A 27,741-nucleotide genomic window follows, 5' to 3' on the forward strand; every position below is an offset into this window, starting at 1 on the left:
GAATTTAGCAATGACTTTTTAATTTCTTATTTTAAGGACATTACCAAAATAATATGTTCTAAAGATTATTGTTTTTTTTTTTTTTCAGTATATGGCAAAAGACACCAGTCCCTTGAGTGTGTATGTAATGCATCCTTTTTGGAATAAAGTTGTGGAGGTAAGAGGTATATCATAAAAGTTTTATACATAGTACCCTTAAATTTTTTTTTGACAAATATCTGCAAACAGTTTAAACCAAAATTATAACACAACCTGAAGAAGTTCTACATCTCATGTTTGAGTTTTTGACATTACTATGATAGGCATACATATCTTCCGCAGTCCAAAATGGTGTTTATGTGATACTTGGTACTATATATGTGAAAGTAGGGTGCCCTTCCCACACTGGGTTGTGGGAGAGGGGCTAAACTCCAGGAAAGTACATTGCTAATTTTAAATTGATATGAAATACATTAGATTATCGTCTCTCATTTCATCAGACCTAAATGTGTGATGGTGTAGGTAATTACATAATACATAAATATTGTAAAGTAAAAAGTTTGTATCAACAAACTAAATCTATATTTAATTTTTTCTATTTATATTTCTACTGCATCTATCTCCTAGCTTAGGACATTCATCAGTATGTTGAATACTCATTTTTTTTCTATTGACACGGTATATAAACTCTGTCACATCCTCTTCATTTAAATTATTTTTTTATGATATGTGGATCAAATCTTGAGGGATTTTTTGCTTCCGACGACATGCTTGTTGTTCATTGTTCATTAGTCTCCGAGCAAGGGCTGCTGTGATATAAGTTCTTTGTGGGCTTTGGTATAACATAATAATTCTTGTTTAACTGTAGGTTTTTTTAGCTTGTTATGTAGTAGTTAGGTAACCAAGGGGTGTTTGTTATCATTCCCATACATTGGCTTTAGAATAGCCTTGTATACTAGTATTTTATTTTCAAGAGAAAGTTGGGAATTACGGGCAACAAGACGAAGAAGGAAAAGGAAAGCCAAGTTGCTTTCTTTTCCAAATATGTGCTTCTGGCAATGTAAGTCTTTTGTCCAAATGCAGACTAAGATACTTTATATGATAGGCCTGTATATTTAATTCTGTTGTTTTTCAAGTATATTTTATCATAAGTTTTCTCATATCGCCTGATTTTGGTGAATGAAGCAGCATTAATATACATAACACTACACTGCTGGCAAAAACATAGGAATATTGCATTTTACCTCAAATAAATTTAGGCAATTAATGGAAGTGGTCTTTCCTTTTCAAGATTTGCCATTGAGAGTTTATGGAAACAATATATCTGTAATCGTTTCACTCGCATTTTGTAACTGTAGTGATTGATTTAGTGCATGTCCTTTAAATCCAGCAAGCTTCATGTGTTCTTTGATGATATGAAAAAGAGTCCTATTGGGAATATTCGTGTGTCGCGATAGTTTTTTGTTTCCTTATAGAATTCTGGCGAATTATAACTTCCTACACTGAGATCTATCTGTACTATCTTTGAATAATAAATAAAAGCAAATGAGCTGATAATTTATAACAGTCAAGATGCTTTAAAGATTTCCTATAAGTACCTCATCAATAAAATAAGAATCTGTTACAATAATATTTATAATAAACTACATGTCAGAGCAATGTATAGTTAATGGTTAACAAATGATGTGCAAGACCTATTGAGGTAATGCAATATATTTCCATACATACGTAGAGAAGACATTCCAAATAAGTAAATAATATAGGATGTTATAGATATACAAATATGTACTTAATAGCAGTGGACTACATTAAGTGTATGTACTTATATACATATGAAAACAAAATGGCCACTTGATTTTTTTGACCTCGTTAGGGATAATTTATTTTTTATGCATTCTCAAGTGGCATTTTTTTAATACTCCACCTGCATAATTGTTCAAAGTTGGTAGTTTTTGATAATTTATTGGAATCACTTGATTCTACCCAATTTTAAGACGGATTTCAACTTATAAGATTCTGTCGGGAACATTGTAAGTTTTGTTTAAGTAGTGCCTGAATTAACATTTTAAAAAAGTTATGCCGAGAATTCGACGTTATTTGGACTTGCCAATCGTAACTAGGGCCGTAACATTGCTTCAAGAAAGCCATTCGCAGCGTTCTGTGGCGTTGCAGCTGTTTCTCCCGGCGAGCAATCCAGAATGCTTGGAATCGTTTTCAAGAGACTGGGAGACTAACCAGTAGACCAGTATCTGGCAGAATTTGAGCAACTTCCGCACAGGAGGACGGCTACGTGCGCTTGACTGCGCGCAGAGAACTCTGCATCACAGCCCGCTAGTGTTAGTGATCATTAGAAATCGTTCACACGAGGACCAGCAGTTCTCCAGGAGACGCGTAGTGCGGATACCATTAACAAGTGCTCATCGTGCAAACCGACTATAGTTATTATCGAAAAAAAGTTGTAGATCTTTTTATTACCTACAACTTTCCAATATAACTTTTTGCCATACAACTTGTAGTTTTTCCGGAAACAAAGATAAACCGCTTTTTTACCCTAACACACCCCCCCTTTTCCACTTCCCGACCTCAAATGGCCCGTAATTTATTTTTTCTTTCATTTTTATTATATTCTCTTCCTTTTCCAATAAGTTTCATTCTTCTATTATTTTTTTTTTCACTTTTTATCATTTTCAGAGGCTTCTGAACTTCTGGCCATCTAGTAAAATTTGCTGGCTGAAATTTTGGGTTCAATAAAAAAGTGGCACTGCATTGCAATGGGCAGATGAACTTTTTGCTCGTCTCGTAACACATTCTCTAATAAAAATAAATAAATATTCTGTAGTTGGGCTTAAGCAAAAAAATATATCGTAATAAATTGCCGAGTACCCAGTTTTTTTTTTATTTTTTAACCAGTGGGAGGCTCCTTTGCACAGGATGCCGGCTAGATTATGGGTACGACAATGGCGCCTATTTCTGCCGAGAAGCAGTAATGTGTAAGCATTATTCTTTTTCGGTCTGAAAGGAGCCGTAGCTAGAAATTACTGGTCAGATGAGATGTTAACATCTTATGTCTCAAGGTAACTAGCGCTATTATAGTGCCGCTCAGAATGCTTGGGTTTTTTTAAGAACCCTGAGCGGCACTGCATTGTAATGGGCAGGTCGTATCAGTTACCATCAGCTGAACGTCTTGCTCGTCTCGTCCCTTATTTTCATAAATAAATCTTTGATAATAACCGATTTGTATATACCCTTTTTTACGTACATAACTTGAAGTTAAAGTAAATATGTGTCGACTCGCGGAAAATGCCCGTGAATGTATATCCGGCCTTAGACAGCTGAGATAAAAGATTCAAACTACCTTTGTATCTTTGAAGGCCTCTACAGATATAGAACACATTGTGTTGATATATATTTTGCTATCTATATCAAAATAAATATGTAGTTGCGTAACTAGTAACATAATCATTGCGTATATTCGTGTTATTTGATTGATAATGGGATTAGGATTAGGTAGCTAATTAAGATAATCTCAGACTTCGTAATCTCAGAGAATCCGTACTTCAGGCGCTTCAAAACAACACCATAACATCTGTCCTTATACTGGAATGCCATAACGCACTTCCATCGTAAACCAGAACACAGTCACTCTGCAATGGATTAAAGGACACAGAAACTCACTGGGCAATGATGCCGCAGTTGAACCAGTCAAAAGGGGATCCGAAGCTGTAGCATATGGACCGAAGCCACTGCTATCCATATCTCAGGCCCAAATTAAAAAATGGCTACGAGAAAAAACGGAACAATCCCATCTAACAGAGTGGAGAAACAGCAAAGGTTGCAGGCAAACAAAGAATGCGGTTCCAGTGCCCCCAAAGAGGTTCGCTCGCAACCTCATGAGACTACACGGGGACAATATACACACAATTGTAGGTGTAGTCACCGGTCACTGTCCCTTGAACAAGCATCTGTCTATCAAAGGTGTAACAGACAGCCCCAAACGCCAGAACACGTACTTATGGAGTGCAGCAGTGTGGCCGAACAACGGGCACGAATATTCCAGTCACCAGCATCGCTTCCGGATGCCTGCAGAAACTTCAAAAGGCTGCTAGACTTCTGGAATGATCTGGACTGTACAAAAAATACCTTTTTTAAAATATAAAATAAATAACTATCTTTTTTGAAAGTCACTTCTTTGACATCACATATACTCTATTTCTTCTAATAAAAATTGGCAGCCTTAGCTACGCTTCACCTAAACTAATGCATAATAATATCTATTATATGCAAAATATCATATTAAAAAAAAAAACTTTTTTCTAAATAACGACTACTAGTCGACTTAGCCGAGTAGTAGGCATTATAAGCTTATGTCTGTTCCTGGTGTTAACATTATGGTTATGACAGTTTCTCGCAAATTCACTTATGTGCCTATGAACATATATGACATTATCAAGAATATATTGAGAAGCAACAGTCAAGATGTTAATTCCTTCGAATTTTGCTCTCAATGATTCCTCAGGGCCTAGGTTATAAATAGCGAGAAAAGCCCTCTTCTGCAGCACAAATATTGTATTAATATCGGCAGCGCTGCACCACAGCAATATACCATAGGACATAATACGATGGAAGTAACTAAAGTATACAAGTCGCGCCGTATCTATGTCAGTTAATTGTCTAAACTTTTTAACCGCGTATGCTGCAGAACTAAGTCTGTTCGCCAATCCTTCAATATGGGGGCCCCATTGTAATTTGGAATCCAGAGTTATGCCAAGAAATTTAGCAGATTCTACCGATTTTATCACCTCTCCGTTTAACAAAACACTTGCATCAACATTTTTGACATTTGGTACGGTAAATTTTATATATTTCGTTTTCTTGCTATTTAACAATAGGTTATTAGCGCTAAACCAGTACACTATGTCAGATAGAATATCGTTCACTTCGTCATACATAGTTTGGTTTCTTTTCACTTGGAAAATCAGTGAAGTGTCCGCAAACAATACTACCTTATGTTTTTTCTCTATAAGATTAGGAAGATCATTTATATAGATAAGGAAAAGGAACGGTCCGAGAATAACCCTTGTGGTACCCCCATACTGAGAGGAGTCCCAGGAGATCTCCTGCCATTCACGTCGAGCTTCCGAATTCTATTGTTTAGATATGAAATCAAAAGATCGAGCGCAGTTCCCTTTATGCCATAGTGACATAGCTTCCTGACCAGCGTTGAATGTTGAACACAATCAAAAGCCTTAGATAAATCACAGAAGATGCCAAGTGCATTCTGCAATTCCTCCCAGGCATCAAAAATATTCTTGATAAGCTCAACACCTGCATCCGTTGTTGAACGAATTAAAATCGAATCGAAACAACTCGTCAGGTCTGTGGTTTCAAAGTAATTTTTTGCGTTCTAAATAGCTGCACGTAATTCGCAACCGCAAAGGATATTTGAATTCTAGTCAATCCCATGCCGTTGTTATGTGATTTTTTTACGTCGATTGAGATACTAACTATATTTCCTCCGTATATGTTAAAACTACCATTTGGAAGGCTCCTTTGCACAGGATGCCGGCTAGATTATGGGTACCACAACCGCGCCTGTTTCTGCCGTGAAGCAGTAATGTGTAAGCATTACTGTGTTTCGGTCTGACATAATAGACATAAGATGTCAAGTCTCATTTGCCCAGTAATTTCACTAGCTACGGCGCACAGTAATGCTTACACATTACTGCTTCACAGCAGAAACGACGCAGAACCTTCAAACTCTGCGTCAAATATCTTATGGAATTATTCCAACAGAAATAAAATTTGGAATTAAAAAATAATTAGGGTCACGACAAATAAAAACTATCCTATATCTCAAGTTGGATCAAACTGCACTCAGTGTGCCAAATTTGATTAAAATCGGATGAGTAGTTTAGGAGTTCATCACGGACAAACAACGTGGCACGGAATTTTATAATATAAAGCTAAGATTTAGGATTGGTCTCCGCTGCGCTCCAACTAGATACCGCAGGCGTAGTCGCAAAGTGCGGCAACTAATACTACGCTCAAGTGGGCGTACTCGAGCCAGTCTCGAACAATCTGTGACGTTGCGTGCCACATGTTCTGTCAAACTTTGCTAATAATTGAAACTAAAATGCCGGATTGCGTAGTAAAAATAATACTAGAAGAAATGAGAAAGAGAAGATCACATATCATCAGTAAGTACACACATCAAAGAAGTCTAAGCAACATGCATGATATTACAAATTTACCATTTATATTAATTAATTTCTAAGTCTTTATTCACTCAAATTGCATAGGTATGTAAACTTTTTTGTTATTGATGACATACTGGCGGGTTGTAAAAAAAAATCGATTATGTATTGTTTTTTTTTTCATAAAATTAAATGAAAGGGAATTTGTTTGAATTTAAGTGCGTTTTTATTGCTACGTTAAGTCTTGATTTTATAATTTTACCAACCATTTAAATAAAGTTAACGACTAAATTGAATTGTTAGATATTCTTTACGTCATGGAGCGACGTCAGTTGACGGCAAATGAAATGCAAAGAGCTGTAGAGATGTTACAAGCGGGAAGTAATCAATCTCAGGTATCTCGGCATTTTGGCATTCATAGAAGTGTTATTTGTCGTCTGTGGCAGCGCTTCAATAATTCATGGGAACCTGCTGAACAGCATTCAGGCTGTAAAAGGAGTACAACCACTTGGCAAGACCGGTACATACAACTGACTGCAAGACGCCAGCCGATGTTAACCGCTCAAGAGATAAGTTTGAGGCTACAAAATTCAAGTGGTATTGATGTAAGTCCCAAAACTGTGCGAAATCGACTGCGGCCTACGAGTTCGACGCCCAATTAGGTGCCCACCGATACGTCACGGGAATCGCGCTCGTCGAAATGAATGGTGTAGAGAACGCAGAACATGGACCCAGGAACAATGGGATAAAATTATGTTTTCCGATGAGTCGCGATTCTGGTTTAGGCCTGATACAAGAAGGGTGCTAGTGTACCGACCGCCCGGAAATACTGAAAGGCTCAGGTGTATTCAGGCAGGTTATCCATACAGCGGCTCAACAGTTATGGTATGGGAGGGTATTATGAAGAACAGGCGAAAAGAAAAAAGACACATGAACGCTGAAAATTACGTTAAGGATATTCTCAGACCGTATGTCCATCCATTTGCAGAAACCTTTGGCTCAGATTTTACGTTAATGCGTGACAATGCGCGTTCACATACAGCTCTGCGAACCAGTCAATACTTCGCAACGGAGAACGTCCGGGTATTGCCCTGGCCTGCAAAATCGCCAGACCTCAACCCCATCGAGCACGCATGGGACATGCTCCAGAGACGTGTTTTGAAGGACTTGGACAGAGTGACAACAACCCAACAGCTGAAGGATTTGCTACAATTCCATTGGGATCGGATACCGCAAGATGACATAAACAGTCTCATTAATTCAATGAATAATCGTAGCCGACAAGTTCTGAATAGCAGAGGAGGCCGGCCATACTTTGTAATAAATTATCCTATTCTTTCACAATAAATTCATTTTCTTTAGAAATTTCATTTTGTTTAAAAAATGTTTAGTTGCTTATGTACCTTAGTTTCTGCAGTATATTCTAATATTGTTAATTTCTGTTATTAAAAAAACTTTATTGAAGTAGGCGTTACTTTGCGGAAATCCATAATTATCCAAATGATTTGAGTTTTCTTTAGTGTTAATTCCGCCAATATTTGTCCTTAAACAATTCGACACGTGTTTCGCCTCTGTGTCTGTTTTTTAATTTCCACGTAAAATTTATACGAAGCGTATGTTACAAAATTTGAAAGATGCCATTGACTATTGAGTGTCAAGATGCACACAAGCATCTAATAGTTGCCGTAATAAAAAAGCTATTGTTCTTAGGTAGTGCGGTATCTAGTTGGAGCGCAGCGGAGACCAATCCTTAATCTAAGATAGAAAGATGTGAAAAATATTGATATTAAGATTAACGCTTATCGGTCACATTCATTTTATTGGTAACTATTTAGAAGAGCATTATTGGTAATGAATCTTAAAGCAAAATACAATAAAAGAAGAATTTAAAAATCAATTTTCAATATATAATATCATAGTCTAATATCATTTGAAAGTCGATTACACGAACAGGGGTTCCGTTGGGTTTATAGCCCTAAATGTCTGTCATATTTATACAAATAACAATCCAAAAAAAAATACATCATCCCATATTCCATGTGACGTAAATATGTACAAAGAAAGGATTTTTGAAAATTCAACTCCTAAATAGATTGTATAGACACAACCATTCCATTTTTTGAAATTTTACTAGATGGGGTATATTTTGTTATTCTTCTTTCTTTCTCATGGCGTCTTATATTTCCATCTCAATTTTATCAATCGATCTTCAATCCCGCAAACAACTGTTGCACACGATATTTACTTTTATGGTTATTTTAGTTTTTTCCACTAAAATGATTAAGAATGTAATTTATGAATAAGTATTGTTGTAAATACCTTCTTAAGCAACATAACTTTGATCTGATAGATCAACGTTTTGTTGCTTAAGAAGGTTGCTTAAGAAGTTGTTTTGTTGGTCTGCGAATCAAACAGACAAAAACTTATTCATTTTAACCTCTTCGATGTCTGATATCGACTACCAAGCGGACGAAGTCGCGGGCAAAAGCTAGATGTGATACACAATCACGCTTGTCTCTCGGGTAGGAAGAGATTATTTGCCAAGCCCTGACCTACTTACCTGGCTTCATACACAAGCATCAAACCTTTCATACAAATTTTTGAATATCTATTTTACGTATCTCCTAATCGGCTCAAACTGTTTAGATGAAATTTACTACGCGGGGGTTTCTGAGCTCCCCAAAAATCTCAGGAACCTTGAGGAACAAAAAATTTACAGCACCATGATGTCTTATACTGACATAATATTGGTAATAGTTACAGAGAAAAGTGCCGTGTTGTCTCCATCTTACCATCATCTTGTTGACACGATTTGACTTGTAATTGTCCCTCCATAGAGAAGGTTAATTGTACCAAATATCTCGGCATCCTAATTGACCAAAGGTTAAGTTGGCATCACCAAATCGAACTTGTCATAACCAGGGTTAGAAAACTTATCTGGATTTTTAAATCTCTGCGGCACGGTATGAATAGCACAGTCCTTAATAAAATATACATCGCTTTGGCTCAATCAGTGATCACCTACTGCATCCCGGTATGGGGCGACCCAACAAAGATAAGCCTCTTAGAATTGGAAAGGGCTCAAACATCACTTTTGAAGGTCATGTACTTCAAACTTTTAAGATTTCCAAATGATTCACTTTATTTGACTTGTAATCTTTTGACATTTAGGAAACTTTATGTACTAAACATCATTTCAGCCGCCATTCCGCTACATCACGCGAAATTGATCAGTAGAAGAAATGATAAAGTAGCTCCCACCATTAACTGTTCGCACTACTTTTGCTGATAATAAAATAAATTGTGACCTAAATATAATATATCGTATGACATGACATCTATGCAGAAAAGCTTTATATTTATTGGCTAACTTGTTTTGCTTATGATGAAGTGGAAAATCTTCTGATCAGACTGACATGACAAGCACACTCATTCTATAGAATGATTATAGACCCAATTAAAGGTCCAATCTCAAACCCATGCACACACTCACACACACACAAACACAGTTTTCAGACTTGTTTTCATTGTGCGATAATTGTAAAATTTGGTTTTTAATCATTTCTGTTTATTTCTATATTGTTTATTAAGTAATATGTATCTGCTAAGGAAGTTGCGAGATATTCCCATTACAAGTGTCCTTAAGACAACTTACTGGGAATTCTCAAGAACTAAAATAGTATATGTAATCTTTGAAATAAACGAAATGTATTATTATTCTTATCTTGTGGAAACCTGCAACCGAAAGTCTGGTCTATAAGGGGCTATCCATAAATTACTTCATAGGGAGGGTAGGCGAATAAAAAAGGTGACAAGGGGTAAGGTCAAAACTTTGTGACGTCACATGCTAAAATACTCAAAAACTATACGTTAAGCAGAATTTAAGGAAATATTACTTATTCGATCTTTATTTATCAACACACAGAAAACTAGTCTAAACGTGGTTAAATAACAGCAAAACCGGTTATCGACGAGTTAGCTGGATTCCCCACTACAAATGACTAAACAAAATTTTGTCTACGGAACATAGAATATGTCAATGTAAGTTTGTCTTAAATATAGTCTAGTATAGATACCTATAAAATATTGTATTGAAAAAGTGAAAGTATACCCGGTGAACGTTGGTTTGCGACCGCAATTTTAAAATATTTAACTTCACGTGATTCTTGATAATAATATATCGCTGCCCGATTTATAGAAAATTTTGGAAAATCACTAAGTATACATTTTATTACTTATAAAAACAAATGTGACGTCGCAGCAAGGGGAGGGGGTTTCACAAGTGTTTCCACCTGTGACAAGGACGGGGCTCCTCCAGGGTTAAAAAAACCATAATATGTGTGACGAAATTTATGAATGGCCCCTAAGGATCAAAGGCAAAATAGCTAACATCGCCTAGTATCGGAATACTGGGTCTCGAAATCTCGAGCGATTGCCAATTCCGTGGCCATCTGGAGGGCAAAGCCAAATTGGCTTCAAAGAAACTGGGCGTCATTAATAGAGCACGGCAATACTTCAAGCCGGCCCACATTCTAGCGCTGTACAAAGCGCAGGTCCGGCCACACATGGAGTATTGCTGTCATCTCTGGTCTGGCGCACCCCAGTATCAGCTCGATCCATTTGACCGCGTGCAACGCAGAGCAACGCGAATTGTCGGGGACCCAGTACTCTGTGAACGGCTGGATCACTTGGCGTTGCGTAGAGACGTCGCTTGATTGTGTGTCTTCTACCGCATTTATCACGGGGAGTGTTCCGAAGAGCTGTTTTACCTAATTCCTGCCGCCGAATTCCACCTTCGCACGACACGCCACAAGTTAGGATATCATCCTCACCATCTGGATGTGTGGCGGTCCTCCACAGTGCGGTTTACAAGGAGCTTTCTTCCACGTACTACAAAGCTGTGGAATGAACTTCCTTGTGCGGTGTTTCCGAGACGATACGACATGGGTACCTTCAAAAAAAGCGCGTACACCTTCCTTAAAGGCCGGCAACGCTCCTGTGATTCCTCTGGTGTTGCAAGAGAGTATGGGCGGCGGTGATCACTTAATAACAGGTGACCCGTACGCTCGTTTGTCCTCCTATTCCATAAAAAAAAAATAACAAACGAAAGAGTATGGATCACCGAAGCCCAGGGAAATACTAAAGTACTAAAAATATCTGCTCATGGTTTCACATAAAATCCTTAAAAGATATCATCATAACAGGTGTTAGCCTGCCACCATAGCTGTCGAGTTATCTAGTGCTTAGGCGAAATGTACTAGTAATTGTACGGATTCCGAGCCACAGAACAATACTCAAGGTAATTTCTCACCAGCGCGTTATAAATAGTAAAACCATTGTTTTAAATATTATGTTTTGCGCAAAACAAAACCGAACTTCAAGGCTTTAAACATTATTGTATTAATAGATTGGTTTCTTTGCTTTGTACGATTATGACTTGTGCAAAATTACGGCAATACCAATATATTAAAAATCTCAAAATTGCCGCATCTCAAAAAAAAACAACAGTTAAGATAAAATTACTTTCCGATCATATGTAATATTTTGTTTGGTATAAGTGCAGGTTTTTGAAGTTTAGCTGTAGTTTCTCGTCGCTATGATCGTAGTAAGATGACATTCCGCTGACCATCGGCAAATATATTTATTGCAATATGCTTTTTAATTGGCTTTAAAATTCCATAAGAGCTAGAATTAGCCTTGGCCTGAGAAACCGTCAAATCAACAAATAGTTTTTCGATATGTTTACTGAACTTAGGTTTACGACAACTTGATATAGATGTCAAATACTACTTACCAAAAATTTATAATAAATATGGGAAGAGAACTAATTACAATGTAATACATTAACGAATTGCCCAAAGAGCTGCAAGAAATGTACATAAATACAGCGAAAATCAAAACACGCTTTAAAAGGTACTTCCTGAAAAAAGAATAAGTTTAAAAAAAAAAATTTGAAAATCACAAATAAAATAAATGGCTCTTGGTACCTAGATAAGTTTTCGTGGTACTTATTTGATTAAAATGTAATGTATTTGGTCTGTATTGGCCAATAAACCAAAAAAAAAACTTTTGCAAAGACAGTAATTGTTTGAAAAATCCTTCATTATCTTTCATTGATATCGAAGGCATTGAGAATGGTAAAACAATATGATCGGTGTAAGTTGACAGCAAATTATGAATATGCTAATTAGGTTATGTTTTATCAGATACGGGTCACGGGCGTATAACGAATTCTATTATCATAAGCTGTATTGTATATTTGCGTTCATATCTCTTTTATCATGACATGTGGCCCGCTATGTCGGTAAAGGTATTCAAACATACCTAGTTTGAATAGTGGAAGATGAAAGATCATTTACCTTTGTGCACTTTTGCGTGATATAAACTTTAACTTTGCCCAATCTCTCTCTTTCGCGGCACTGTAATGTTAAAAAACGTGCTTATTAAAAACTTCTGTAAATGCCATTCTTAATATTCCTACCGGATATTTTTGAATTCGTTATAAGATCATTAACATATTGCGGTTTTCGAAATACAGCCTGGTGACACATGGATGCATAGCCCGCTTAGTCTAAAGCCTCGTTTACATGGCGTGAATTTACAAGGTACTAGCTTGAGGACATTAGAAGCGAACGAGTCGGTGTGTGCGAGTGACGGTGCAACACAAAACTTTAAACTCGCCCACTAGCCAATTAGTATCTAGTGAGTAAAACACATGGAGTGAATACGTTTTTTAATTTTTCTTTCATTTCCTGATCATTTCTGGGTGTTCTAGCATGAAAATCAAGTGGAACATATTAGTTATTTATGCCACTGCCAAATGCCAAAAATGGCAAAATATAGAGCGCGATGTCATCCATCGACAAATATAAATATTTTTATTCAACATAGGATTTAATATCACTTACTGAACTTCTAAAACTACCAACTGTTCGAAAATGTATGCATCAGACCTTACAATAAACCTAGATAGTCATACCATTAAGTGGTATACGGATAGCTCCAAGACTGAAGGCGGTCCGGCGCTGGAGTCTTAGGCCCAGCAAATACCATGAAGCGTTTGGTAAGGAAGCAACTATATACCAGGCGGAAGTACATGCACTTGACAGGTGCCGAAATAAACCTCGACAGGAATTACCAGTCAAGGAACATTGCTATACTGTCAGATTGCCAAGCAAAAAATGTATCAACGTCCTACACAATAACTTCCCGTTTATTATGGGAATGCATAAGAAAGCGAGATATCATCTGCCAGAGCAACAAAGTTACCCTGGCCTGAATACCGGGGCACAACGGCATAGTAAGCAGGTCTGGCGCACCCCAGTATCAGCTCGATCCATTTGACCGCGTGCAACGCAGAGCAGCTCGAATTGTCGGGGACCCAGTGCTCTGCGAACGGCTGGATCACTTGGCGTTGCGTAGAGACGTCGCTTCATTGTGTGTGTTCTACCGCATTTATCACGGGTGTGTGAGTGTTCCGAAGAGCTGTTTAACCTGATTCCCGCCGCCGAATTCCACCTTCGCACGACTCGCCACAAGTTAAGATATCATCCCCACCATCTGGATGTGTGGCAGTCCTCCACAGTGCGGTTTTCAAGGAGCTTTCTTCCGCGTACTACAACGCTGTGGAATGAGCTTCCTTGTGCGGTGTTTCCGGGACGATACGACATGGGTACCTTCAAAAAAAGCGCGTACACCTTCCTTAAAGGCCGGCAACGCTCTTGTGATTCCTCTGGTGTTGCAAGAGAATGTGGGCGGCGGTGATCACTTAACACCAGGTGACCCGTACGCTCGTTTGTGCCCCTATTCCATAAAAAAAAATAGTAGGTTCACCAATATCACTTCAAGCTGATTTCAATAAAACTCAGTTTAACATGTTCAAATGCCAGTCTTAATCTCGATTAAACAAAAAGCGTTTTCACCAATACCTTTTGAGCGTGTTGGCGTAAACTAAGGTTAAGGCATGTCATAAAGAACAAAGTGCATCAAATACCCGTCTTAACTGTCAACGATAAGTATAAACAAAATCAAAATTGTTAAATTGCAATGTTTCTATTACGGTAGCGACAGTCACAGATCTTGAACGCGATCAAATATGTTGAACGTCCATCCTATGTATTTTCGTAGTAGAGGAGTGAAAAAAATATTTTATCTAACAATGACAACTACTCGCAGTACATAATAGAAGTCAATAATAACTTCTAATATACTTTGTAGATTGTACCTCGATGGGTGGCTCCAAACGTCCTGACCTTCGCCGGATTCCTCCTCACCGTGTTGGACTTCGTACTCCTGTCGTACTATGACTATGACTACACAGCAGCCAGCACGAGGGTGAGGAACCAGACCCTCGCAGAAACCCTCGACGTGCCTTCTGAGGTGATACCGCAGTCGCTGTGGTATCTCCTCGCGGTGTTCCTGTTCTTGGCGTACACTTTAGGTAAGCCAGTAGTATTTGGGTTTCGCAGTATTTAAAAATTTATTACTTTTGTAACAGCGTCGAGATATAATTAAAACAATAGTTTACCTGCTCACAGAATAGGAAACGGGAATCACTTATAGATTCTGTTGACGAGTCCAACAATAGTAATAAGGTGAAATTTAGATGAAGGTTTTTCTTATGAAAAAGGAATCCTTGCTTAACCTGGTGTTAAGTGATCACCGCCGCCCACATCCTCTTGCAACCCAATCGAATCACAGGACCGTTGCAGGCCTTAAAGCAAGGTGTACGAGCTTTTTTGAAGGTACCCATATCGTATCGTCCCGGAAATACCGCACAACCAATACCGCGCAAGACAGTTCCTTGAAAACCGCACTTTGGAGGAACGCCACACATCCAGATGGTGGGGATGATATCCTAATTTGTAGCGTGTCGTGTGAAGGTGGAATTCGGCGGCAGGTTCCCCAACAATTCGAGCTGCTCTGCGTTGCAGGCGGTCAAATGGATCGAGCTGATACTGGGGTGGGCCATGTCAGAGATGACAGCAATACAGGCTAAATGATGGAAATTTTGAGAGAAGCGCCTTGTGCCATACCCTAGCAAAGAGTCATGGCACATCCGTGACTCGGAAATCTAATAAATAAAATTCTCGTGTCCCGTGCAACGGCTAAACCGATTTTTATGAAATTTTGTGAGCATAACGGAGTCTGAGAATCGGCCAACATCTATTTTTCATACCCCTAAATGATAAGGGTTTACCCCTTAATATATTTTTTTTTATTTTTTTTTATTCAGCTTAAAAAAATGCATACAACTTCAACGATCAACACCTATTTTTGTATTATTCTGTTCCATCCACAGATCCACAATAGGGTTTCAAGATGGCAATCTACTACAATAATTGTAGCGCAATATATTTTATGTACAGTCTATTTTTTATACCCCAATAATTTAAATTATTGATTTTTTATTACTTTAATTGGCAATAGAACGTTTCCTGGGTCCGTTAGTATAATATAAATATTTATGTATGTTTAAATATATATTGGAAAATGGAAATATATTGTATATCGTTGTCGTTTGAACCGATAGTACAGGCTATGCCTAGTTTTTTTTTGTAAAAGTGTCTCAATATCATATTACATTATATTTTATAGTATGTTTTTTTTTAAAGCAATATGAAAAAAACAAACGTAAAAAATCCTTCAACATATTGACAAAACAATGGTAGTAGAAATTTGACCTTACGACTTCTTCAAATCCACTCATTGGAATATGTTTTTACAACGCATAATCATTGAGACGGTGTCAAAAAGATCACTTAGGTTATGTTCCGATATGCACTGCGAGCACTGTACAGTGCTATCTCTGTAGAAAAATTCGTTCCGTTATGGACTGCCAGTATACTGCCGCAGTAGCCTAGGGAAATATATGACGTCATAAATCACCGCCATATTCTACTGTGAGCACTGGCGTTTTCGAGGTAAGATACTCGCAGTACTTTGATCACGTGATCAGTCAAAACCATTCCAGTGTCTTATAAACAATACCTTCAGTTTAATCCCAAATATTTTTAATTTGACAGTACTCCAACAACAGTTGTTTTTAATGAACTAGAAAACTATAATACACTCATTTGAATGCTGCGTCAAAAATTGCGGCTGACAGTATACTAAATTGACGTCACACTGTACAGTGGTCGCAATGCATATCAAAAAAAGCGCGTACACCGTCCTTAAAGGCCGGCAACGCTCTTGTGATTCCTCTGGTGTTGCAAGAGAATGTGGGCGGCGGTAATCACTTAACACCACGTGACCCGTATGCTCGTTTGTCCTCCTATTCCATAAAAAAAATACCCTTAAAAAGACCACAGTTTTCGACATCAATCGTTCTAGACTGTTTCAACACGTTGTTGTCAGATGAACAACCTACACCATAGATTTACAATGTACTACGCGTATAGACAGACAAAGCAAGCGAGAGAGAAGATCATCTCTATCGGTGATACAGCAAGATAGAAAAAGAAGGCGAATCTATTGTTGTCGGCTAGGACAGGATGCCGGCTAGACTATGGGTACCACAACGGCGCCTATATCTTCCACGAATCATTAATGTGTAAGCATTATTGTTTTTCGGTCTGAAGGGCGCCGTAGCTAGTGAAATACTTGGCAGACGAGACTTAACATCTTTTGTCTCAAGGTGACGAGCGCAATTGTAATGCCGCTCAGTTTTTGAGGTTTTTCAAGAATCCTGACCGGCACTGCATTGTAATGGGCAGGGCGTATCAATTACCATCAGCTGAACGTCCTGCTCGTCTTGTCCCTTATTTTCATAAAAAAAATATTGTTACTGTAAGCCATGACGCCAACAGTTAACCACGCTAGAAATAAGCTCATTACTATTTTGAATATTAAAATGAAATGAAATGAAATTTATTTGCAGGAAACATTGTACTTAAGGTGTTAACAATATAATGGATAATCCAATATGTTTCGTCAATTGACATGCAAAATATGTTACAAAATTGTCTAAACACTAATCGTACTGTTATATTGAAACATGTCGGATTTCACAATGATATCAATAATATTTATAAAATGAAATTTTAATACTTATATAATATTATAATATGAGACGTAAATAACTTAATAATTCATTTAGTACCTATGTATAATATTAACAAATTCAATGTCATAAAAGTATATTAATTTACATATATTATTATCAAATAGACTAATTCATTTTGTATTGAAAAATTCATTTAAACTATAGAAGCACTTATTTGTTAACCACTGATGCAGTCTTCTTTTAAAAACTTTGAACGGTAAATCTTTCAATTCATTGGGCAATTTATTATATATTTTCACAGACATGCTGAAAAAATTTCTACTAAAAGATGCAGTTCTACAGAAGGGCATCATGAGTTTATTTGGATACCTTGTGTTTAAAACCTTCTGGCTTTTTTTTGTATAGAAATCACACATATGTTTTTGAACAAATAGGCTTATTTCATAAATGTATAGGCATGGCAGCGATAGAATTTTCAATTTTTTAAATAGCGGTCGACAAGAATCTAGGGGGCCGGCTCCACAAACCGCCCTGATACACTTCTTCTGTCCAATAAATAAATGCCCTATGCTCACCGAGTTGCCCCATATGACCAATCCATATCTTAAAGCTGAAACCACGAATGCATGATATGCCATTAGCGCTGTTTTTTCACCTATTGTTTTTGATACGCGTTTGAGGACAAATACATGTTGGTTAATTTTTTTGCTAATTTTGTCAACATGTGACTTGACAAGTTGCTGTCTAAAGAAATACCAAGAAAATTGACAAGTTGTGCTTCTTTAATATTCTCATTATGATAATTAACATTAATATCTTTTCCTTTCCCATTCTTATTATAATACTGCATATACATTGTTTTTTTTATATTTACAGTCAGGTTATTTTCAGTAAGCCATTCAATTGTGTCCTTTATTGTTTTATTAATTTCTATATCATATGTCAATTCATTGTTACATTTAATTACAATAGAGATGTCATCAGCAAAAAGAGTACAGTTATTAGTAGTAATGCTAGGTAAGTCGTTTATGTAGATTATGAATAGAAGTGGACCCAATATACTTCCTTGTGGTACACCTTTTGTTTTAAGTCTAAGTTCTGATCGATAAGGTATTACTTCTTGTTTATTATTTAATTTAGCAATTAATAAACCACTAGTTAACTCTTTATCGGGCTGTCAGATCGTCTAAACGCCAGTTTATTGTAAGACTATTGTCTATCCTAGAGCAGACCGTTTCACGAGCGTTTGGCTCGTGTTCGAAGCTGGTCCGTCTGTCGATAATTGACAATTGATAGTTAATGATGATGAGATTCTTTTTACGGAAAAGGATGACGAGCGTACGGGTCACCTGATGTTAAGTGATCACCGCCGCTGAATCCTCTTGCAACACCAGAGGAATCACAGGAGCATTGCCGGCCTTTTAGAAACATGTGCGCACTTTTTGTATGATACCTATGTCGTATAGTCCTTAAAATCTCCACAAGGAAGCTCTTTCCACAGTATCTATCGAGAAAGTATCGATTATTTTTACACGATTTTTATTAGTTTAACCTGTATGTATGTTTGTTTGTAATCGACTCATTTGGGCGCGATTTTGAACCATTAAGAACAGCTAGATTTCGTTCAAATTTCGTAGATTTATCGAGGACCGATGACAATACATTAATTTGATAAAATTATTCCGTTTTTCAATTTGCAAAATGAGGTTTTTTGTTAATTTATATAATTTTAATCGTCGATAAGGCAGGAATTAATGTTTATTTTAAATTTCAACTAAGTATTATCATTTCAATCAAAGCGTGTTTTTGGTAGTTTTCTTTAACTATTTTTGCTATTACGATTATTTATTATTACAGATGGTATTGATGGCAAGCAGGCACGTCGCACTCAAACCTCTGGTCCTCTGGGTGAGCTGTTTGACCACGGGCTCGATTCCTACTCAGTCTTTTTCATACCAGCCTGTCTCTACTCAATATTCGGTAGATTGGATTTCTCTATCGCGCCTATAAGGTATCTTAGTATGAAATACCGATTAGGCCTGCCCTTATTTATAATTAAAAAAAAATATAGTTGTATTCCTCACTTCTGGAGTTAACTACAGAAGTGAGGAATTATACAAATTAAATTTGTAACCCAAATTTATGAACGATGAGGGGTACCTACTGAGCCAACCGTTCGAGTGACGTACGTTTCGTATGCCTTGTTCAACTATGGAACCAGAACTTGATAGTTGAACGAGACATACCAAGATTTACGAACCGTGCGTCACTCGAACGGTTGGCTCAATGGTAAGAGCGCCCAGACGTAACCCGAGAGATCGCGGTTGGAGTTTGATTAAATTTAACTCATTTATAATGCCTGACTTAGTAGGAGAAACATACATAACAATGCCAATCAAAATAAAACATTTATACAAGATATGCAATGATAAACTAAATTCGATCTTACTTCAATACTTAACAAAGTCGAAGTTCACTTTTCATTGTCATATCGAACGGAGTCGATCTTTTCAAATCTTCTTTACCTTTTAAATACTTAATACACATTAACATATAGACACCTTTTGGTTAACAATACAAACTAGACAGATAATAGCTAAGAAAGCGCGACTAAAAAGTGTCCGAACCTTGTTGCATACAAGTATAGCTAACATAATGTTGGTAACGTAAGGAAACTCTATTTTAGACTCTATGTCTTGAATCTTAAAATGCAATGTCGCACGACACTTTTTGAGTGTGATTGAGAATCTATGGTATCGTACGTCCATTTATAAACGCTATACATAGGGGCTATATTTCACCGGGACACCACGGCGGCGCTGCCAGTCGCCGCTACCAATAAAATATATACAGCTTTAAAGAGATTTGCTCATCTTGTGTTCGTTTGGTGGCGCGACCAGCTCGGACGCGTGCACAGTATTTTACTGGTCGCGCCACCACTAATTTATTTAGAGCTGCATAGTGTTTCACTCATGGTCGCCAATCCGGCTGCCAGTGACGTTCCCACCTCATTGCGTGCAACACGTGTGCACTGTTTTGTTTTATTTTTTAATTGCGCTTGTTAATTGCATACTATGGATAATTATTATACAAAAAGGCTTATTTTCGAAATTAAAAGAAGTCCATCAATTTAGGATAAAAAAAATATGGAAAAGGATGACAAACGCGCGAATGGGTCACCTGGTGTTTAGTGATCACCGCAACGCCACATTACCTTGCAACACCAGACGAATCACAGGAGCGCTGCCGGCCTTTATGGAAGGTATACGCGCTTTTTTTTTAAAGTACCCATGTCGCATCTCCCTGGAAACACCGCATAAGGAAGCTCATTCCACAGCTTTGTAGTACGAGGAAGAAAGCTCCTTGAAAACCGCACTGTGGAGGACCGCCACACATACAGATGGTGGGGATGATATCCTAATTTGTGGAGTGTCATGCAAAGGTGGAATTCAGCGGCAGGAATCAGGTGAACCATGATGAGACAAAAAAAACATTATGACGCCCAGCATCTTCGAAGCCAATTTGGCTTTACCCTCCAGATGCCCACAGAATTGGCTATCGCTCGAGATAAAATTTATTTATTCAGATAGAGATTTAAAAATGAAAAACTAAGGCTAAATAAGGATGAACCCACCACTGTTTCCTTTTTTCTACATTTTGATACCGTCTCAGTATGGTGTGGTGACTTTGGTGTCTGTACGGTGTCTAGTTTAGTAGCGACTGGTTACGCCACCGTGGTGTCCCGGTGTAATATAGCCCTTAGGGCTTTTTTTTTAAATAAGGGAAGAGACGAGCAGGACGTTCAGCTGATGGTAATTGATACGCCCTACCCATTACAATGCAGTGCCGCTCAGGATTCTTAAAAAAACCCAAAAATTCTGAGCGGCACTACAATTGCGGAGTCTAAGCTATGTCTAACGGATGCTAAGTCTCATTTGCCCAGTAATTTGACTAGCTACGGCGCCCTTCACACTGAAACACAGTAAATGTTTGCACATTACTGCTTCACGCCAGAAATAGGCGCCGTTGTGGTACCGATAACCTAGCCGGCTTCCTGTGCAAAGGAGCCTCCCACTTGTAAATCATGTCAAATTCGCCTTATTACGGTTCCCTCAAAGGTATTTATTTAGACATGTATAAAAAAACTAGTTAATGCTTCCAGAATGTTCTACGTGATGTGGAATCTGCTTCTCAATTTTTACTTGAGCCACTGGGAGAAGTATAACACGGGAGTTTTGTTCCTGCCTTGGGGATATGATTTTAGTATGTGGGTATGTATCTAAACTGTGTTCGTTTTCATCAGAGACGGGATCACTTGATTGGTAGGTGATCACCCCGCCGCACCTAGGATTTTTGTTTTTCTCCTGCATATAACCTCCAAATGCATGAATAAGTTTTAAATCAAAAGTATTCTTAAAAAAAAATCTGTATGAAATGATTGTGTTGCAGTATAAATATATTATTAATACATAAATGGAAATGTGTTTTTTTATTATAATAAGGAATGAGACGAGCAGGACGTTCAGCTGATGGTAATTGATACGCCCCGCCCATAATAAAGCAATGCCGCACAGGATTCTTGAAAAAGCAAAAAATACTGAACACTTACGCTCGTCACCTTGAGACAAAAGATGTTAAGTCTCATTTGCCCAGTGATTTCACTAGCTACGGCGCCCTTCAGACCGAAACACAGTAATGTTAACACATTATTGCTTGTTGTGGTACTCATAATCTAGCCGGCATCCTGTGCAAAGGAGCCTCCCACTGGTATATTTTTTTATATATATGTATCATCATCACTGCAGGCAAAAGTAAATATTTTGTATAAAAATATATATACTTATATTGTGTTTTGTAATTAATGTATTTTTGCAAATGTATTAAAATTAAAAACATCGTTCGTAGCACGTGCGGAATTGTCATTTCCCGCGCATTCGTCTTGGCTGAACAAACCGGGACTCGTGGAGAAATACTTTCCGCACTTACATTAAATTGGATTATTTCACACCTGCTACACAAATCATAGGCCACAAATCATTCAAGTAAAGCAAGTCATTATTTCTTTTTTAAACGCAGATATATATACGTTGTTTGTTTATTTTTATCAGGACTGGCAAAGGGTTTAAGCCCATACAGCCAGAACAGAAATTGAATTTTTGATTTGAATTTGGAACGTTAAAATTCGTGTGAATATTGAATGAGATATTTTTAAGAGAAATCGTACTTTCATAAAAACCCTCCGTTGAGTATAAACTTGCCGTTGTAAGTAGATTTTTGTTTGTTTAATTTTAACAGGGCTGGCAAAGGGTTTGAGCCCATACAGCCAGAACAGTAAAATTAACTGAAATATGAATGACGTCTTAATTGCTTCAGTCTTGAAGATTTTTCGCCCGTATTTAAAATAGAATCATAAAAATATATTAATTTGCGTTATGGATTATTTTATTGCTGAAAGAAAGCTTGCTTGTCGTCATGGCTATTCATGTGTTAGCATTTGGATTACTTCCAGGCATCCACATTCTTCTTCCTATGGACGGGTGTGAAGGGCACGGCCTTCTATAAGAGATATATCTTCGGCAGCTACACTCTAGCTAACGCCTTCGAGTGGGCCATATACGGAACTGGCGTGCTCACAAACCTGCCTGTGGCCTTATACAATATACAGCAGTGAGTAATTTTATATTTTTACTTCAAACTCGATTATCAAAAAGGGCGGATTTGAGTAAAACACTTTTATCAAACATTCTTCTAAACCATTTCGAAGTTGGAGTATTTTATATTTTTACTTCAAACTCGATTATCAAAAAGGGCGGATTTGAGTAAAACACTTTTATCAAACATTTCGAAGTTGGTGCCACGCGATTGTGACATCAACTGGCGCATTTATTATATTTTATGAAATATTTGATAGGTGAAACGCTTTTTAACTTTGAACAGTATCTTAACAAATTATTTTTTTAAGTGTTGCAACAATTGTAAAATATTCATTGATTTAAAAAAGGAAGTAGAAGACGATTTGGAAGACTACTTTACAAATATTTAAAATGACGAAGTGTAACATGGTGTGACAAGGGGCGGGGAGGATATCAAAGTTTTGTCACATCACAGTTTCTCAAAATTTTATATCTAAATATTACAACACTTAATTACATACATGCTAGAGAATAACAAAAAAAATGTTGCAACTCTGTCTGCATGACTATGGTTTAATTTGTTTCGCTGTCGGAAAATTATTATATCGATAACTATAAATATATCACAAACATAAAGCAATTCCCGGTAACGGGATCATCCGGCCACCATAAATAGCGTCGCAGCAAACGGGAACAACACTTTCACTGCTACACCATAACTACCATTTGTTGTGACATTTCGACAGAATATTGAAGGAGACCATAAATATAATAGCGGTGATAGTAATGTCTTTCATAGTGGTTGAAATCGTGTCTCATCCTAGCAACATGTACCAGGATCTCAAAGATCATGAACAGTTTGCTTTGCTTGGGCCTCAGCGTTGTACGTGTGTTAATACGCGCGCATGCGTAGTACAAAGCTCGATACAAGGCATCACAACTATTAGCGTGGTGTTTCGTATACGTGTACGTATTACACTTTTTTTTATGAAAATAAGGGACGAGACGAGCAGGACGTTCAGCTGATGGTAATTAATACGCCCTACCCATTACAATGCAGTACCGCCAGGATTCTTGAAAAACCCAAAAATTCTGACCGGCACTATAATTGCGCTCGTCACCTTGAGACATAAGATTTTAAGTCTCATTTGCCCAGTAATTACACTAGCTACAGACCGAAACACAGTAATGTTTACACATTACTGCTTCACGGCAGAAATAGGCGCAGTTATGGTACCCATAATCTAGCCGGCTTCCTGTGCAAAGGAGCCTCCCACTGGTAAATATTTTTCATTAATTTTGAAGGTTTCACTTCTACCGCGTGTAAATTGCACACATATTTATTTTTATATTTCAGATCATACAAGCTGCGTACAGGCAAGATGCGGTCCCCCCTTGAAGCCATGAGACCTTTGTGGTCTATCCTCACAATATTCCTGGCGTCAGCTCTATGGATACACAACTCCTCGGTGGTGCAGTTGCAGCCTCGACTCGTGTTTCTGATGATCGGGACTGTATTCAGTAACGTCGCTGTGAGTTTATACAAAAAAAGTCTACCAATAAAATACCACTTCAAAAGAGTTCGAAGATTTTGGCCCCATTATCTGTCAATTTATAAGAATGTATGTTTGTTACTCTTTCACACAAAAACTACTGAATGGATTTTTATTCAACTTAAGAATATTATAGATACCCCGCGACGTCGTTCCCGTACGTATTTTTACACCTTGGGTTGCATTATTAATGGACTTTTAGTAGGGATCCCTAATTTTTTGAAAATGTAATATAGCCTATAACACTCGGGGATAATGTAGCTTCCCAACAGTGAAAGAATTATTCAAATCGGTTGAGTAGTTGCGGACGCTATTCAATGCAAACAAACAAACAATCAAATCTTTCCTCTTTATAAGATTAGTATAGATTACACATCAGAATACATAGGCATCATTTATAAAGATATAAGATAGTGTGAATTATCCAAAATATAAAGATAAGTGTCAATCAAGTAGGAAAAAGCCTGCCAACTGCGACCTATTGTGTTGGGGCCGCACTCAGCGTTGGACCTACTGTTGTGTGTATTAATAACACGGTTGACGTAAGCTCACACAACCTACGGCCGTTTACAATAACGTATCTCTAGTTACGGATAGATTGCTGTCACCGTTTAATGACAAGATCTTATCTATCCATAGTTATGTCCAGTATTGTTATAGTCCAATGCTTTATGTCGATAGGTTATTGAAATGTAAGTAAGCGTAATAGGATAGATTTGTCTTATCTCTAATAGTTTAAACTAGGGATATATGGTTATTGAAAACGGCCATAAGTGTCTGGATATTGGGAGATAGTGCAGTCTAAGGGTAAACGTTTTGGGAGAGGCTTACGTCCAGCAATTGAGGACTACAAGAGATTTGCGTATTTAAAGGTAGGGGTCAAGTAAGCCAATCACACACAAAATCAGTTATCTACCACTTAAATTTTTTCCATAACAACACTCTATTCATTTCAGTGTCGCCTGATTGTGAGTCAGATGAGTAACCAAAGATGCGAAGCCCTCAACTGGTTACTTTGGCCGCTGTCTGCTGGAGTACTCACCTCCATCCTCTTCCCCAGCTACGAGATGACCACCTTTTACCTGGTCACCTTGTTGTGTGTGGCTTCCCACCTTCACTATGGAACTTGTGTTGTAAGTGTTGTTTCGAAATTTTTTGTTTTGTTTATTTTCGTGCGTACGTGCGTATTCGATTTTGCGGGCCCGGCACTTACTAATCGGCGAATGGCGCTCCAGTATAATGTTTTTAAAATAATTGTGTAAAATAAACGGGTTCATAAAATTTATTAGAAAAACTATATATTTTGTAACAATACCTGTATTTACATGATATAAAATATATTTTAGTTATGTTTCTATACAAATACTAGTAAGAAAAATGTTGAAGTAAATCGATTTTGTATTTTTTAATATGTATATAGTGGCTATATTTTGAGTCACATGACTCATTTTTCAAGTGAAAATTTGTTGTTGGGCACGTTTTGATAAAGAAAAACCTTATGTGTTCGCGTCACAGACATGCTATCGACTGGCGCACGATGAGGCTATGCAATGATGAGGATAAAATTGAAGAAAAAATAAATACAAAGTTACAGGCATTTAAAGTAGGGTCTTGCAGTAAGGGTGTTCGATCCCTATCTCGAGAGCTACTATGGCAAAGCTAAGATGACGTCACATTTTTATACAAATATAAGGCTTACCATAGAATACTAGATTATAAAGAGGATAATTATGCATGGTTCTTGTCTGGTTTTGCGCAGGACACCTATTATTGTATTTTTTATTTATGGAATAGGGGGACAAACGGGCGTACGGGTGACCTGGTGTTAAGTGATCACCGCCGCCCACATTCTCTTGCAACACCAGAGGAAATACAGGAGCGTTGCCGGCCTTTAAGGAAGGTGAACGCCCTTTTTTTGAAGGTACCCATGTCGTATCGTCCCGGAAACACCGCACAAGGAAGTTCATTCCACAGCTTTGTAGTACGTGGAAGAAATCTTGAAAACCGCAATGTGGAGGACCGCCACACATCCAGATGGTGGGGATGATATCCTAACTTGTGGCGTGTCGTGCGAAGGTGGAATTCGGCGGCAGGAATCAGGTTAAACAGCTCTTCGAAACACTCCCCCGTGATAAATGCGGTAGAAGACACACAATGAAGCGACATCTCTACGCAATGCCAAGTGATCCAGCCGTTCACAGAGCACTGGGTCCCCGACAATTCGAGTTGTTTGAAATTGAGAAGCGCTCGAGATTTCGAGACCCAGTATTTCGATAGTAGGCGAGGCTTTGAGGGAAGTGTTATCGAAGAGCGGTGATACGACAAATGGGGTTTTTTAGTGGTAAACGCGCAAACTTGAGTCTTCTGGGGGTTCAATTGGACAAGGTTCAATATACCCCATTCCGCGACCGTTTCAAGAGAGGACTCGATAGAAACACAAGTATCTCCCAGCACTGGTCGACGATTTCTCGAGAGAGACCTGCATGGCCCATGTATACGGCATCCGGCATCACCAGTGCTGTCGTCTGCATAGCAATGTATGTTGGAGGTGTCCAACATATCATTGATATGCAGAAGAAACAGCGTGGGGTATAGCACATAGCCTTGGTGCACTACATAGCCGTGCATTCACGGGCTTCGGGTACGAGCAATATTCGTCGACAACAACCTGTATGCTGCGCCCAGTGAAGAAGCTGGAGGTCCACTTGCACAAGCTCTCGGGAGGCCCAAATCATGGAAGTTTTGAGAGTAGCGCCTTGTGCCATACACGATCAAAGGTCTTCCCCCTTGCCTTTCAATAGCCGCCACCCATCTGTGTTAGGTATACCAGAAGATCACCTGCCGACCGACCATGGCGAAAGCCGTATTGTCGGTCGTTGATCAACTGGTGACCCTATAGGTATACCAAGAGCTGGCGCCTAATTATGATCTCCATGATTTTGCAGAGCAGGGAGGTAATAGCAATAGGCCTGTAGTTTGCCGGATCCGAACTCTCTCCTTTTTTTTGGATCGGATGTACAAAGGCTGACTTTCATGAGTGAGGGACTACGCCTTTGGAGTCAGATGCTGCTTTAACTGACGCATCGAACCAAGGCTGTGATCTGCCACCGATCGGTACTACAGAGCTTGGTATAAAAATATCCATGCCCCTTTAGTATCACATCGGCTACTGCAACGGCGCAGCCACTAGGATCATCCGAAGGGAAACAAACCCTGCCCCGAGGGAAGGATGCAAAAAAGGAACGCATCCTATCCCTATCTGCTGACTTGTAGTGCCTAACGCGGCGGGTCGCCGGTGGTCGGCGACGTTGACGTCGGAAAGGCACTACACTACTGACCAGGCAATGGTCGGACGTTCCGAGAGGGGCGTCGAC

The 27,741-nt window shown here is 38.2% G+C and overlaps 1 protein-coding gene across 1 annotated transcript in view; it reads left to right on the forward strand.

Moving 5' to 3' along the window:
• LOC126967656 (ethanolaminephosphotransferase 1-like) overlaps positions 1-27,741 on the forward strand; it is a 31,541-nt gene that overhangs the window by 927 nt on the left and 2,873 nt on the right. Inside the window, exons 2-8 of the mRNA XM_050812236.1 lie at positions 89-157; positions 14,391-14,613; positions 19,039-19,192; positions 21,344-21,452; positions 22,691-22,848; positions 24,172-24,346; positions 25,324-25,500. Of these exons, the coding sequence (XP_050668193.1) occupies positions 89-157; positions 14,391-14,613; positions 19,039-19,192; positions 21,344-21,452; positions 22,691-22,848; positions 24,172-24,346; positions 25,324-25,500 (1,065 nt within the window). The remainder of the gene's footprint in view (positions 1-88; positions 158-14,390; positions 14,614-19,038; positions 19,193-21,343; positions 21,453-22,690; positions 22,849-24,171; positions 24,347-25,323; positions 25,501-27,741) is intronic.

Source organism: Leptidea sinapis, chromosome 13 (assembly GCF_905404315.1).
Source record: "Leptidea sinapis chromosome 13, ilLepSina1.1, whole genome shotgun sequence".
Classification (NCBI taxonomy): domain Eukaryota; kingdom Metazoa; phylum Arthropoda; class Insecta; order Lepidoptera; family Pieridae; genus Leptidea; species Leptidea sinapis.